Below are 14,986 nucleotides of genomic sequence, written 5' to 3' on the forward strand. Positions count from 1 at the left end.
CAGCCCCTCAGCTTTCTTTTCCAGAAGGTTAGGTGAACTGTGGGACCCTGAAACAGGAGCCTACAGTTCTCCTTGAATGCTGTGTTTGGGCAATTCTGAGCAGCTATTACCTAACACAAGGACTTGCAGGATTCCATCTGGGCGGTAGTCCTGGCAGAATTTACAATAAGAGTAATAATGATAGCAGTCAGTGGTTACACGTGACTGACCTATATGAAAAGTGGACCTTGCAATGAACAGAGCCACCAGGCGTTCCTTTATCACACTTCCAAACACACCTGGGGACATGCCCTTCGCTCCTCTTGTTCACACCTGTGCCACCCTTGGCTTGGTGCAGACCAGGATGTGGCATGCTCCAGGGATAACAGGATGTCTGTGTTTCTGTCCAGGTTAGAGCTGCTGCCACCTCCCCTGCACCTCCTCAGGATGGCGCTGGGCTTTCCTGCTTAAGACCAAAGCTGTTCAACGGGTCTGTTGGTGCCGCTGGACATCTAGAACCACCAGCCATGAATTTGTGTTGGAATGAAATCAAGAAGAAGTCTCACAACCTCCGGTAAGGCCTGGCCCCGACAGGTGTCCTAGGGGCCTGGCTCTGACGGTGGGCTCCTTTTGCTGCTGCAACTTGTCACTTGTCATTCTCCTCTCAGCCTGTGTGTCACTCTCTCATCAGCCTCATCATCCCCTTCCTCCTTTCCTTCTCTGGCACTGGGGGAAAAACCCTAGGTCAAAAGTCAGGAGACTTGGATTTGAGCCTCAGTTTTAAGTAGCTGTGTCACCTTGGATAAGTGGTCGAGTTATCTGAATATTAGCTTCCATTTGGAGTTTTTTGAGAGAAAAAAATGAGTGGAGGAATAATACCTGTCCTAGCTACCTCATAGCATTGCTGTGAGGATTCAAATAAGATATGAAAATGCTTTCTGAACTTACAAGCGCTGATGTATAAATGAAGGATATGGTTACTCTCCTCCTCTTCTTCGCATAACTGTCCTCCATCTTGGTAGACCTCAGCTGCTGTCTCCCCCATCCATTCATCCCTCTATTCACATCCATTGATTATTAGTCCACCCATTCCTCCCCAGACTAAGGGCAAAACAGTAAGAGCCAAGCGGCCATTTCTACAACAGTTGTTCTTCTCCCTACCCCTCTGTGTAACCCCTCCGTCCCCCTCACACTTTTCCTCTCCGCTTCCTGTCATCAAAACCCAAGCCCCTGGCTTCTGGTGTGCTCTGATGGGGATGAGGCAGTATGGAGAAGTTGAAAGAATGCAGGCTCTGGAATCAGACAAATCTGAGTTCAAATCCTAGCTCTATCAATGCCTTAACAGTCTATCATGTGACCTTGGGCAAATTACTTAACCTCTCTAGACAATAGTAGTGCCTACCTTATAGGTTGTTCTGAGAATTAGTAGAAGCAAAAATTTAGGTAAAGGGCTTGGCGCAGGTAGTAGGGGGGCAATGAATAACTATTATTGTCAGCAAAGGGGAATGGGCTCAATGGCTGCATGTAGCCTAGGCTGGCCTCCATCTTCCTGCTGCTTGGACCTCAGCTCATAGTTCATTTGTGGGGGAAGGCAGACAGAGATGATTATACAGTACACATTTTTCCATATGTTAAACCTCTAGCCTTTGTTGCTATCATCCTTTGGGACCCTTGGGCCACTTTGTATGCATCCTTGTGCACGTGAGTGTCCACGCTCAACCCCCTGACTTGCTCTTTCCACTTACTGCGTCCTCTCCTACTCTGAGAACAGACTCTGAGAAGCCTCTGTAGATGAGCAGTTTGGCATGACCTGAGTTCCTCCTGGGCAAGAGGGCAAGCAGACAGCTGTCACTGCTAACGCCCTTACTTAGTTTCCTGCCCTTCCCTGCCTGATGCTGGGCATGTGACTGAATTAACTGACGTCCACCCAGTGACATGTTAAACTACTTAAGTTTGGGATCCCTCCCCACCCATGGTCCTACTCATTGGTTTTAGTGCTGAGCTCCATGTGGAGGTACCTCTGTGGGCGGGTAAGAGGGAGGGCTCTGGACCTTCTCCCATTTCAACCAGAGCAGCTCCTCTTTAATCTGTTTTGTATATTAATGTTCCACGTAAGTACTTGTTTGGAAAAAAATGTTTTACTACTTAAAAAAAAGATTGAAAATCACTGGTCTTACCCATTGTGTGCAGCGCTCGCCTAGAGGCCTTCTCAGACCACAGTGGAAAGCTTCAGCTCCCTCTCCAAGAGATTATTGACTGGCTCAGCCAAAAGGATGAGGAACTGTCAGCTCAGCTGCCCCTACAAGGGGACGTGGCCCTGGTGCAACAGGAGAAGGAGACACATGCGGTAGGTTAGAATTATGGAGGCTGTGGTGTGGAGTCTCTCAATCAGGAAAGCATCTTCTGCCATACATTCACAGACGGACACCCAGTCTCTGCTTAGACACTTAAAGTTAACAGGAAGCCATATGCTGTCCTACTGATCTGTGGATAGCACTCCACAGAGAAAGGCAAGCCTCTCTATTCCTCTGTCAAATATTGGCATCCCTTAAAGTCCTGCCCTGGTTTTTAATGGGGACTTGGGAAAATGAACATAATATAATATTAACTTAAGAAACACAGGATACAAAACCAAATACAAGTGGATTTCGACTGTAAAAAAAATCTGTACAGATGTTTGTATACACATAAAACCTAAGAAGGAGCTATATCAAAATATTCACAATGGTTAACTCTAGGTGATGAAATTAGAGTTCTTTTTAATTTTCTTCATGCTTTTCTGAAATTTCTAAGATTACTGTGACATATATTACCTCTATAAACAGAAAATAAAAACATGTTTCTTAAATATAAATACAGAATGTGTCAGAAGGAATGATAATTATGTGACATGACAGAAATGTTAGCTAACGTTATAATGACAATCATATTGCAATATAAGTGTATCAAATGAATATGTTGTATATCTTAAACTTATACAGTGTTATATATAAATTATACCTCAATTAAAATTCATACAGAGTGGAATACAATACAGCAAGAAAATAAACTATAATTGTGTGCCACAGCATGGATGAATCTTAAAGACAGTATGTTGAGTGAAAAACAGATACGAAAAGAGTGTATACTGTACGATTCCATTTATATAAAGTTCAAAAATGGAAAAACTAGTCAGTGGTATTACAAGTCAAGATAGTGGTTACCTGGGGAGGTGCCATGAGGGGCTTTCTGGGATGCTGGTGGAGTTCTGTTTCTTGATCTCAGTACTGGTTGCAGAGATGGAATCACTTTACGGAAATTCACTGAGCTGTACACTTTTGATTTGTGTACTTTTCTCTATGTATATTTCAACAAAAATTTAATTAAAATTTTAATATAAATCCTGCCCATTCTCATTTTGATTTCTCTAAGCCCCTTACAGGGGACTTTCTGAGTCTTTTTCTTAAATTAAAATTTATTGGGGTGACAATAGTTAGTGAAATTACATAGATTTCAAGTGTACAATTCTGTAATACATCATATATATATATATATATATATATATATATATATATATATATATATATATATATAATATTACATTGTATGTTCTTGCGGAGAACCAAGATACCCAGCCCCAAATATCCACATTTCTCTCTACCCTGTGGCATAGACAGACCCGTTTGATACTACATCGATGTTCCAATGCCTGTAGGGAGACTTGCACCTCTTTTTGTCTGGGTAGCCCAAAGATACATGATAATGCCAAAGGATCAAGTTACTCCGAGGAAAAGAAAGGTTGTCAGTTGCAGGATAGAATTTAAAGTGACTGAAAGACTTTCCTTCCCTCTTGACCATGTTGCTAAACTTTACAGGCCTTTATGGAAGATGTCAAGTCTCGGGGCACCTATATCTACTCTGTGCTGGAGTCAGCTCAGGCCTTCCTGTCCCAGCACCCATTTGAGGAATTAGAGGAGCCTCCTTTGGAGAGCAAAGGTGGGTGGTCTTCCTCTCTCCCCCCTTCTTCTTGAACTATGAACCGCTAAATACCTTCTTGCCCTCCCCAAACTAATTTTCTCAGCTGTTATCTAGGAGGATAGTTTTATCCTAGGAGTCCATAGTTGCAGAGCAGCAAGATTCATACTGCAAGAAAAAGCAAAGAGAGCAGAGCCTGGAACAGGGGAGACCCTCTGAGATTGGCTATGAATAGCTCAGGAGTACCTGCATTAATTGAGCCCTTTGTTAATGCTGGTGAACCTCTTATTTACTTTGAGCCCCTCAGAAGGAGGCTAATACTCAATTTACTGCCCGATGGACCTGAGATAGAACAAGCTCAAGAGAGACCAGGACAGTTCTGAGTAGCCTGTAGTTTTAGGGTTCTGAATCTACTTCTGTGGGGAGGTCTGAAGGAGGAAGAGGAAACCTACAGTTTAGGAGCCTAAGTGAAAAAGCTTGGCAAGTTATACTAACCTCTCCTGAGCTGGGCCTTCATAAAATGCATCCCTTTTTAGATGGAAGTGGGCAGAAGACACTAATGCGAAATACATTCCAGGGTCATGTGAATAGGACTGTGCATGATTTGCCTCACTGTGCCTCTTAAAATATTTCATTCACTATTTACCTTGCCCATTTTTTAAGAATGTGAGGAAATCCTCATGATATAATAGACAGAAAATAACAACATGATCTCTTGACTATGGTAGTCTATGTGTGAACCTACACATGTGATAAAATCTCATAGATGTAAATACACACACACACACACACACACACACACACACACACAGAGATAAGTATAGGTAAAACTGGAGAACTCTGAACCAAATTGGTGTACTACATCGATGTCAGTATCCTGGTTGTGGTATTGTACTATAGCTTTGCAAGATGCTGCCATTGGTGTACATGAGCTCTCTGTATTATTTCTTATAACTGTATGTGTATGTATCATGACCTCAAAATAAAAAGTTTAATTTTTTAAAAACATGGATGTGCAAAAGGAGCTCAACCATGGAAAAATACGTATTTGTGTGTGTACAAATACATGCACAAACACATGCGCGTACACACCTGCACATCTTACAAAGGGCTATCTTTGTGTCTGTCTTTCCCTGGGATTCCGCTGCCTGGTTGGCATGACCTGGCTTCCTGCCTGCCCTTGCAGATACCTCACCCAGACAGCGGATCCAGAATCTTAGCCGCTTTGTGTGGAAGCAGGCGACAGTGGCCAGTGAACTATGGGAGAAGCTGACAGCCCGCTGTGTGGACCAGGACCGCCACATCGAGCGCACTCTGGAGCAGCTGTTGGAGATCCAAGGGGCAATGGAGGAATTAAGCACTACTCTGACCCAGGCTGAGGGAGTCCGAGCCGCTTGGGAGCCTATTGGGGATCTCTTCATTGATTCACTCCCTGACCACATCCAGACTCTTAAGGTATGCAGGCCCCGTCACCTGGCTACAGTCCACCTAGAGACCTGAAATTCCTTCCAGACCCTGACAGTGTTCCTGCTGATGAGACTCCGTTGTTGACCCATACTACAGCTGAGCCCACCAGTTGATGTGATGGATGTGGGGGCTGGTTTAGCTGCAGTCTCCTCTGTCCTACTATCTTCTCTTTCTCTGGTGTTTTCTAAGAATAGCAAAGGAAGAGGATAAGGACAGTGGCTACCCATATCTTAGTCCTATTACCCTCATAGGCAAGCACCTAAGTTGTGCTATGGAAACAAAATCTGAGTGAAGCAGGAGGAGTTGCGGTGAATGACTAATGGTTCCTTTTTCCCACTCTGTCCACTGTGGGACTTGGGCCCTGGTTCTACAGCTATTCAAAGAAGAATTCTCCCCCATGAAAGATGGAGTGAAGTTGGTGAATGACCTGGCCCATCAGCTTGCCATTTCTGATGTACACTTGTCAATGGAAAATTCCCGGGCCCTGGAGCAGATCAACATCCGGTGGAAACAGCTTCAGGTAGAGGAGCCTGGAGTGAGCCATGGGGAAGAGCCTTGATATAACTAGGCTTGGGGAAAACATCTCTGGGCCCAAAGGAAGTATAAGGACATTGAAATGGGACCTACATAGGAGGAGAATAGTAGAGAATTTGGGGCCAGGTAACAGGCTTCTCGACCTCTGAGCTACAGGGAATGATTGAAATGAAGATCTGAGAGGGACCCATCTAAATGTGGGCACTTAGGGTAGACAGGGGCAGGTGAAGAGTGCCTGTGGCCTGGAATTAGGGCTGTTCTTCTCTGACCCTTAGGAGTGCTGCAGGAGGGCTAGCAATTGGATGTGGTGGGAAGGGCTGGAACTGGAGAAGAACCAGCCTATCAGGGATCTCACAAAGACTCCCGGAGGCACCTGAACATCCCACATAAATATCTGGAATGAATCCACTGACTTCCTACCTGTTCTTTCCATAGGTATCAGTTGGCGAGAGGCTTAAGCAGCTGCAGGATGCCCACCGGGACTTTGGGCCTGGGTCACAGCACTTCCTCTCCTGTACGTGAGAGAAACTGGACTTCACTTAGCAGAACCTCAGCCACCTTCCCAGAGAGTCTACTGTTGTCCCTTGGGGGCCTAATGGGAGCCCCGTATACCTTGGAATCCAAGATACAGTAAAGATAAAGCAGTGTGATAATAGTGATTCAGAAGCCAGGCTCTCAAGTCAAAGAGACCTGGGTCTGAGTTACACCTCCTTGATTTATTGCTGTGCAAGCTTGGAAAAAATAGCTTAAACTTTCTGAACCTCAGTTTGCCCACATGGAAAAAGAGGGGAAAACATTACCTGACCCACAGGGTTATGGGAATTAAATGACTTTATTTTTTCAACAATATTTATTGAGGGCCTACTATGGGCCAGGAACTCTTCTAGGCACTGAGGCTACATCCATGAACAAAAGTCTTTAGACCTATAGAGCTTATAGTCTAGTGAGGGAAGCCAGACTATAAACAAATAAGTAAAACATTTATAAGGTAAATTGATGACAAATGCTATGGAAAAAAAGGAAAGCAGGGAAGGTGTGAACGGGCAGTGCTGGAGATAATGGGGAGGCACTGCACTTCTGAATAGGGTGGTCAGGAAGGCGTCACTGAGAGCACGGCAATGGACAGGGAACCTCAAGGAGGTGAGGGACCAAGCCATGTGCATATCTGAGGGAAGGGCGCACCAGGGAGAGGGTACAGCATCTTTCAGGACCTTAAGGCCGGCATGTCTAAGGACCAGAATGGAGGCCAGTACAGAAGTGAGCAAGGAGGGGAGAGAGCAGGAGGTCAGAGTGGTGGCAGGAGGCCAGAGCACGGAGGGCCTTGTAGGCTAGAGTAAGAACTTTGGATTTTATTCTGAATGGAATGCAGAACCTTTGGAGGGGTTTGAGCAGAAGGCTGATGCGATCTGACTTATGTTTCAACAGTCAGTGTTGGGGGTGGTGAGAGTGGGAGCAGGGAGACCTGTTTGGAAGCATATTGCAATAATCTAGGTGAGGGATTCTGGTGAGTCAGATCAGGGTGGTAGCAGTGGATATGGTGGCAATATAAAGATCTGAAAATTAGACATGTACGCAAAGCATTTCTCAGAGTACTACACACAGAGTAGGACTCTGTAAATGCTAATGTTGGTTAGAACTACTGCTGTTATAATCACTGGTATGCAGCTATACCTGCAGAGGCTCTTGTACCCAGGGAAACTACCGTGAGGTGGTTGGCCAGGTAACTGAGCCTTTCCTGGAACATCTGGAAGATAAAGACATGGAGCAGAGAGGGGCAACCCAGAGTTCCTCAGCAGAGACAAATGGGCAGTATGAGCCCCATTGTCCCACAGGAATGAGAAGCTTGACCTCCTGGGGGAAGGGCTTTGAGCCCCGGGAGGAAAGTAGGGTCCACTTCATATCCACAGCAGCACTCCAGCTGCCTGCAGCTGAATGGGTAGAAATGGCTGCCTGCTCAGGGAGAAGATTGTCAGAGTGGCAAAGCAGGTATTCCTGTTCATGCTCTTGCCAGTCTCTGGCACATGAGCATATCAGTGACAACCTCTTCTCCTTCCCTTGCCCTAAGATCAGGGAAAGAAGTGTGTTCATTAGTTTTTGCCCCACCCTCAGGGCTGTTAAGAGCTGGCAATGAGTTGGGCATCCCCTTTGGGGCTTGACCTTTACTTGGGAGGATAGACCAGGGGAGTCACCAGGGACCTGAAGAGCATTAGTAGCCAGCTTTTTTCTCTTTCTCTTCTCCCTTACCAGCCTCTGTCCAGGTTCCCTGGGAAAGAGCAATTTCACCCAATAAAGTTCCCTACTATATCAAGTGAGTGACCATCTGATTCAGAAGCGTGTCAGTCACCTGCCCACACCCTCCCTCGCCTGCCTTTTTTTCTACCTGTCCCTCTCACTCCTTACCTGTTGGGATTCCTCCACCCAGTCCAGTTTTCCCTCCTACTCATCTCAAGGGCTCAAGATTCTACTTGGGTAAAGGTGAACCCTTGTGCTCTGGGATCTTCAGGGCTCACCCTAGGATCCTGCAGCTCCTTGCATCCATCCTATCACTGAGTGGTGTCTGCATGTAGGGGGAAGGGGTGCTGTGAACCCTGGCGCTATTGATGCTTTTGTTTGTAGCCACCAGGCTCAGACCACATGCTGGGACCATCCCAAGATGACCGAGTTATACCAAACCCTGGGTAAGAATGTGGGGTCCCTGCATAGGGTGGGGATCTATTCAGCTGCCTTTGTTCTATAAGAACGGAAGGGAATCCCACTCACCGATCAGGTGGGGATAGAAGTGAGTACCTTGTCCTTTTTCCAGCAGTCCTCTTCCATTTCCCATCTACACCTCCCTCAACTGGAGGCTCTACATTCCCCCTGGACCACTTTACCATCACATTAGGGAATTATGCTTATAGGTGTGAACCAGATCTGCTTTGAAAGACACTGTCCAGGATGTAATGAATGTGACCCTCATGTGCCTTTTCTTTGGCTACTAGGAGAGACTAACCATTAGGTGGCAAAATTTGTCCATGTGGATGTATGTGAATGTAGTTCATTCATTTTCACTGCTGTAGAGTGTTCCATTGTATGTACCACAGTTTCTTCATCCAGCCTACTGTTGATGGACATTTAGGTTGTTTCTAGTTTGGAGTTAATCAGAACAGTGCTACTAAAGAGCTCTTGTACATGTCTTCTGGTGCACGTTTCAGTGTGATATGACAAGCATTTTAAAAATTGAAATAGACTGTAAAATATGAAAGGGCAACTCCTTAGCAAGAGTCATATTTGATATTAATTTTGTTATGTTTTTGCTTTATCAAATCTAGTAAGGTATTGTTTCCTGAAATATTTGGTTCAGTTATTTATATGTACACACATCAGTGTATGTATATTGTATGTGATGTAAAATGAATTTCTTACTATGCATCTTTATCAAAAAACGTCTGAAAATCACTGCTATAGGATATACATGTGGCTGGGTTGTAGGATACATGGCTGTTCAACTTTAGTAATACCACATTGTGTTCCAAGGTGATTGTATCAGTTTACACTTCCACACTTCCACCAGCACATCTCATTCATCCACATCTTCACTGACACTTGCCGTTGTCAGACTTTTATTTTTTGCCAATCTGCTGTGGTTTTAATTTGCCCTTACCTGATCTGAGTGGGTCTCTTTCCATTCTTTTCAGCTGATCTGAACAACATTAAGTTCTCAGCCTACCGCACTGCCATGAAGCTACGCAGAGTCCAGAAGGCACTGCGCTGTAAGTCTCCCAGTGCACTTTCCCTAAGGCCTTCAGCCCTCTCCTACTCTTCCTCATTTGTCGGATGTTTCCCACTTTCACCCCACCTTGACCAGGGTTGTTGCTTGACTTGGTGGGAACTCTCCAAAGGCTGGGATATGCTGGCTGTGGAAACCTGCTCCTTCTGGGGCCCTTCCATTCTCTCCAAGCCCCAGACTTGTTTCCAAATTAACCCACAGCTATCCTCTTCCTTGTCCCTTCTGTCCTACCCAACATGGAAAACAGGGCAACTGTTTTATGGCAGGAAGCATCCTAGCCAGTGGTTTGGAGCCACTGGGAGTTTGTGTTTCTTTGCCATCTTGGGGTTATTGGATGCAGCAGCAGAATTGTTGGAGCAAATGCCAGTTGTTAGGGGACAACGTGACTACAGATACAATGTGCCTTCTGGCCTTTCTCAGAGACACTGTTCATTCGATTTTCTTGCTGTGTCTGGCTAAGTTGATTTCAGCATTGGGTATAATTAAAGAGTCCTCCTGAGGTATGTCATATTTACCCAGGCACACCTGAGCCTTCATACCTGGTGTCTAGGTTCTCAGAACAAGGTTCGTGGACAAACCTATTTGCAGTTGAAGTGTGGGTAAAGAGAGAGAAATTTAAAATGGGGTTCGACTCCTTGGTTGTTAACACAACACAGGAGATAAGTTTACTCACATCCCACCATCTTCTTAAAACTAATGTCAAAGAACATATGGGTATAGAAACATTTTGGGTTAATTTAGGGGGTCTTTTGCTGCCTCCTGCTCCTTGGGATGAGTGTCTTGGTAAAGGGCAAGCTTGCATCATACTTACAAATGATGAGTCAGATTTGGTGAAGCTGGTGGCCGTATCCCCTTGTCTAGCCCCTGGGGTTCTTCTTTTGGCTCTATCTTCTCCCTCTTTCTTTCCATCCCAGTGGACCTGGTAACTTTAACCACAGCGCTGGAGATCTTCAATGAGCATGATCTGCAAGCCAGTGAGCACGTGATGGACGTGGTGGAGGTCATTCACTGCCTGACTGCCTTATATGAACGGCTGGAGGAGGAGAGAGGCATCCTGGTCAACGTGCCTCTCTGTGTGGACATGAGCCTCAACTGGCTCCTCAATGTTTTTGACAGGTAAGGGCTTGCAGCCCTGGCAGCCTCCAGGATGAAATTCAGTGGGACATCTGGAGTGGGCCTGGTGTGAAGGGGTTGCTGTCATGGTGGACTTTGAGCCAGCTCAGCTTGAGGCATGGTTGGCGCAGAGCCCTGCTGGGGTCAACTCTGTGAGGGAAATGCCTGCCACGATATTACCCCTTTACATATATTCACGTTCTCAGTCTCTTCTTTTAAACCTAGCGGTCGCAGTGGAAAGATGCGGGCGTTGTCTTTTAAGACTGGCATCGCATGCCTGTGTGGCACAGAAGTAAAGGAAAAACTGCAGTGTGAGTACAACTCCAAAAGTCTGGAGTGGAATCGGGTGGAGGGAGAGGTGTGGCGGGAGGAGGAAGGGTCTCTACCAAGCAGAAGGTAGGTCTTATGACTCAGCAGAGGGCCACTTGGGCTACCTTGTGATGCTTCCTGGTCCACGCTGTTGCAAAGAATCCACATCAGCCAAAGGCCTAAGGCTTGTTATTATTTTCAGTGTCACTGCAAGGGGTTTGGTTTCTTCTGCTCTGATGTAATTACTCAACCAGGATCTGAGTTGGCATCCTGGGGCACCCAGGACCCAGACTTTCTAGTTTAATTCACCCATGACCTATCAAGCTTAGCCCTCTCCCCGTCTGGAGCTCAAGCCATGTCACACTGGAGACTTCCCATGTGATTACCCGGCTAGGGTGCAATCATCCCTGTTACGGGAAGGTGGACAATATGGAATTCTGTAGTTTTTAGCCTCTCTGGTGTATAGTACCTTTTCACCTCTCTGGTGTATATTACCATCCTCCCATCTTTTGTACAGCATTTCATACTTTTCTGCAACTGCATAATTAGTTATCAAGTGCTTACTGTGTGTTGATCACTGTGCTAAACGTGGTGAGTACTAGGTTCAGTTAGACATGGTCCCTGCCTCAAGTGGTTTCCAGTCCAGAGGAGGAGACAGAAGGACACAGAACGGATCTTTTGCAATATACTAATTAGGCTAATCGGAATGGCAAAGGATGTGTGCTACATCAGATCGCAGGAGTGAGATGACAGCTGTCTGGGGAAACTACAGGGAAGGGGATGTTTCAGAGCATGTCCATAGCTATTGTATTATTTATCTCTCCCAACATTCCTTTGAGATGGGATGGACAATGATTATTTATCCTCAGTTTACAAGGAAGGAAACTGCAGCATAGAGAGGTTCATGACTTACCCAAGGTTCTACAGGCTAGTCAGCAATGGATCCAGAACTAAAACCCAGGCCCTCTGCCTCTACATTTGTGTGTTTTCTAAACCTTAAGTGAGGTATGAAGCAGACAGACAGTAATCTCTGGAGGAGGTTTTCTAAGGTTGGGGTGGGGTGGGGGAGTTCCCCCAAAGGGCAGATATAGCCCAGATTCAAATATAAGTACCACAGTGTTTCCCACAATCACTTAGAGCTAATTCTTAGATGATCAGATGCTTAGAATTATCTCCTATTTTTGGACTATCCATGTCAGTGTTTCTTTCCATTTATGTGGATAATTGAGAGCTTATTACAGTATCAGACTACATAAGCTACATGAATAGCTTATGGAGGGGATAGGGCACTGACTGTGACTCATGTTCAGGCACCCCTGAACCCCCCTCATCTTGCTTCCTGAGAATCTATTTTCCCAACAGTGTTATATCTGTGTCTGGCACTGCTCACTCACACAGCTCACTTTGTGTCTTCATCTCTCTCTCCCCCTCTCTTTGTGATGCTCTCTTTCTTTGTGTCTGTCTCAGTTTTTCTCTCTGAACTCAGAGAATGCTCTGTTTGGAACTCCTAGGCTTCTAAAGGTCAGGGGTGGACCGCTAGGCATTCCAGTTTCAAAAGTCATTAGCTAAGTCTGTGTGCTCTTTCCTTGTTTTCTTTTTCTGCTCTTTCTCCTCGCACCATTCTTGGGCCATTCCTGCACTGGGGTTGGCCGTGACTTATGATGGGGCCAGCAGACCTCTTCAGCCAAGTCGCCAACTCAGGCAGCCAGTGTGACCAACGCCACCTTGGTGTCCTGCTTCATGAGGCCATTCAAGTGCCTCGTCAGCTGGGGGAAGTGGCAGCCTTTGGAGGCAGCAATGTGGAGCCCAGTGTCCGTAGTTGCTTCCGTTTTGTGAGTCTGGAACTAGGGAGGGTGGAAGGGTGGGCTGATGGGAGGGAAGGTGGGAAAAAGGGAGGGAGGACTAAGAGATAAACTTTTGACCTGAGCTACTCATATGTAAGGGAGTTTGTTGGGATGGAACAACAGTCCAGAAGATTCTCTGGGCTTTTAGGGTCAGAGTCCTGCCAGAGAGGACACCACCTCTACTGGGACAAGGCAGAAGGTAGACACCTCTGGAGAATAGGCCAACCCAGGCCTTGCTGGTTTTCCTGTTCCTCTGAGGGCTGCCATTCTAGGCACAAGGCACTTTGGGCCTCAGTCATTGCCATTCGGTTCTTGTTTCCCTAGAGCACTGGGAAGCCAGTCATTGAAGCTTCACAGTTCCTGGAGTGGGTCAACTTGGAGCCCCAATCCATGGTGTGGCTGGCTGTTCTGCATCGGGTCACCATTGCTGAGCAAGTGAAGCATCAGACCAAGTGCTCTATCTGTAGGCAATGCCCCATCAAGGGCTTCAGGTAGAGAAAACAATACCTGATGGAATGATAATAATAGTAAATAATCTGTGTTGCACAGAAATTATGTACTACAAAACAATATATTATATAATTATATAATTGTACCTAATCTATTGTATATTGTTATATATCATTGTAATCCTTTCGATTGCAGAACGTTTCATTTTTTGAATAGAAATGATGAAATATTTTATTTTGTTTTAGTTGCATTATGAAATATTCTAGACCTGCAAAAACGGATAAACAAGAGGGGGCAGGTGAGGGAACAGCACAGAAAGAAAAGTAATTTGCTCATGATTTCGCAGGGAGCAGTAAGTAGAACACAAAAACCCCAGCATCCTGACTTAACAACACCTATGTACCAAATGGTATGCTGGCAAATGGTTCACAACCGACTCTCCAGAAAGCAAGAAAAAAACCTAATTTGTAACATTGGCTAATTTCCATGATGTAAATACTCCCACTGTGGCCAGTGTTTGGCTACCCGCAGGAGGTCAGGAAGAGATGCTGTGGTTCCACACTACTTATAGTATTAATATTTCCAACATACGGATCCAACAGACGTAAACAACCTCAAGAGCATAGATAATAGTAAAATAATTAGGAGGTGATGAGTTTTGAGTGTTTATTACTTTTGTTTGTAATATAATTTACTTAATTATGAATTTATATAATTTATTTTTTAATAATGGCTATATGTAACAACTGACTTGGAAAATCCCTGAAATTTTTTTTAAATTATATTTTATTAAATTTATTGGGGTGACTCTCGTGAGCTGGTCTGAGCCAGCTCTGGCACCCTGTGGCATGCACCCAGCACCGAGCTTAAGAAATAAAACCTTATTACGACAGATTTGAAGTTCCCCTGATTACATTCTCCTCCTCGTCCCACAAAAGTAACCACTATCCTGAATTTGGCTTTCATCATAAAATGCTCAATTTTTAAGCTTTTTCAAGCACTAACACACACTCTCTTCACAACCACCCTGCTTTTTATAAGCAAATGAAGCACGGAGGTGGAATGTGACTTACCCAAGTTCACATAGCTGGTTACTGTAAATCCAGGAGCAGATGTTGGATCCTCTGACTTCTCTAAGTCCAAGCATTTCACCATTCTGTACAACTAGGTCTGGGCAGCTTGGCCCAGCTTTGGGACTGAATCTGAAGAGCTAGTCTGTATTGGGTAATAATAGAGTTATTATCATAAATAACTTCTAGAAATAACTTTTAGCCAATTTACACAGGGCCGGTAGAACAAGCAGCCTTTGTATTGGAAGAGTAAATTCTCCAGTAGGTGCTGGTACTTGTGAGACTGGACCTTTAGGGCCATCCTTGTTTAGAAAGTCATTTGCTATCATGAGCTCTTTACCCCTGCTCCCCCTTCTTTTTAAAAAAGATTGTGGGACAGTGCTATTTCCCACACTTCTAGGAGGCTGAGCATGTGATTTCATGGAGGCTTATGGTGTCTAGAATAAGGCTAATCATTTAGTGAGGACTCAGCCACTGCTATGTACAGGAGGTTGAGT

At 45.1% G+C, this 14,986-nt stretch overlaps 1 protein-coding gene across 12 annotated transcripts in view; it reads left to right on the top strand.

The window, feature by feature from the left end:
• The window catches only part of DRP2 (dystrophin related protein 2), a 40,869-nt gene that overhangs the window by 14,741 nt on the left and 11,142 nt on the right, over positions 1–14,986 (top strand). For 11 of the 12 annotated variants that reach the window (XM_074323375.2, XM_074323372.2, XM_074323373.2 and 8 more), the window contains 13 exons: positions 390–553; positions 2,170–2,326; positions 3,834–3,954; positions 5,120–5,388; positions 5,774–5,920; positions 6,370–6,448; positions 8,182–8,242; positions 8,551–8,612; positions 9,612–9,686; positions 10,618–10,819; positions 11,042–11,127; positions 12,800–12,957; positions 13,294–13,460. In XM_074323375.2, coding sequence (XP_074179476.2) covers positions 390–553; positions 2,170–2,326; positions 3,834–3,954; positions 5,120–5,388; positions 5,774–5,920; positions 6,370–6,448; positions 8,182–8,242; positions 8,551–8,612; positions 9,612–9,686; positions 10,618–10,819; positions 11,042–11,127; positions 12,800–12,957; positions 13,294–13,460 — 1,748 coding nt within the window. The remainder of the gene's footprint in view (positions 1–389; positions 554–2,169; positions 2,327–3,833; positions 3,955–5,119; positions 5,389–5,773; positions 5,921–6,369; positions 6,449–8,181; positions 8,243–8,550; positions 8,613–9,611; positions 9,687–10,617; positions 10,820–11,041; positions 11,128–12,799; positions 12,958–13,293; positions 13,461–14,986) is intronic. The other variant, XM_088795298.1, reaches the window with a different exon arrangement.

Source organism: Rhinolophus sinicus, chromosome 18, assembly GCF_057876585.1.
Source record: "Rhinolophus sinicus isolate RSI-liver-muscle chromosome 18, RSI-T2T, whole genome shotgun sequence".
Classification (NCBI taxonomy): domain Eukaryota; kingdom Metazoa; phylum Chordata; class Mammalia; order Chiroptera; family Rhinolophidae; genus Rhinolophus; species Rhinolophus sinicus.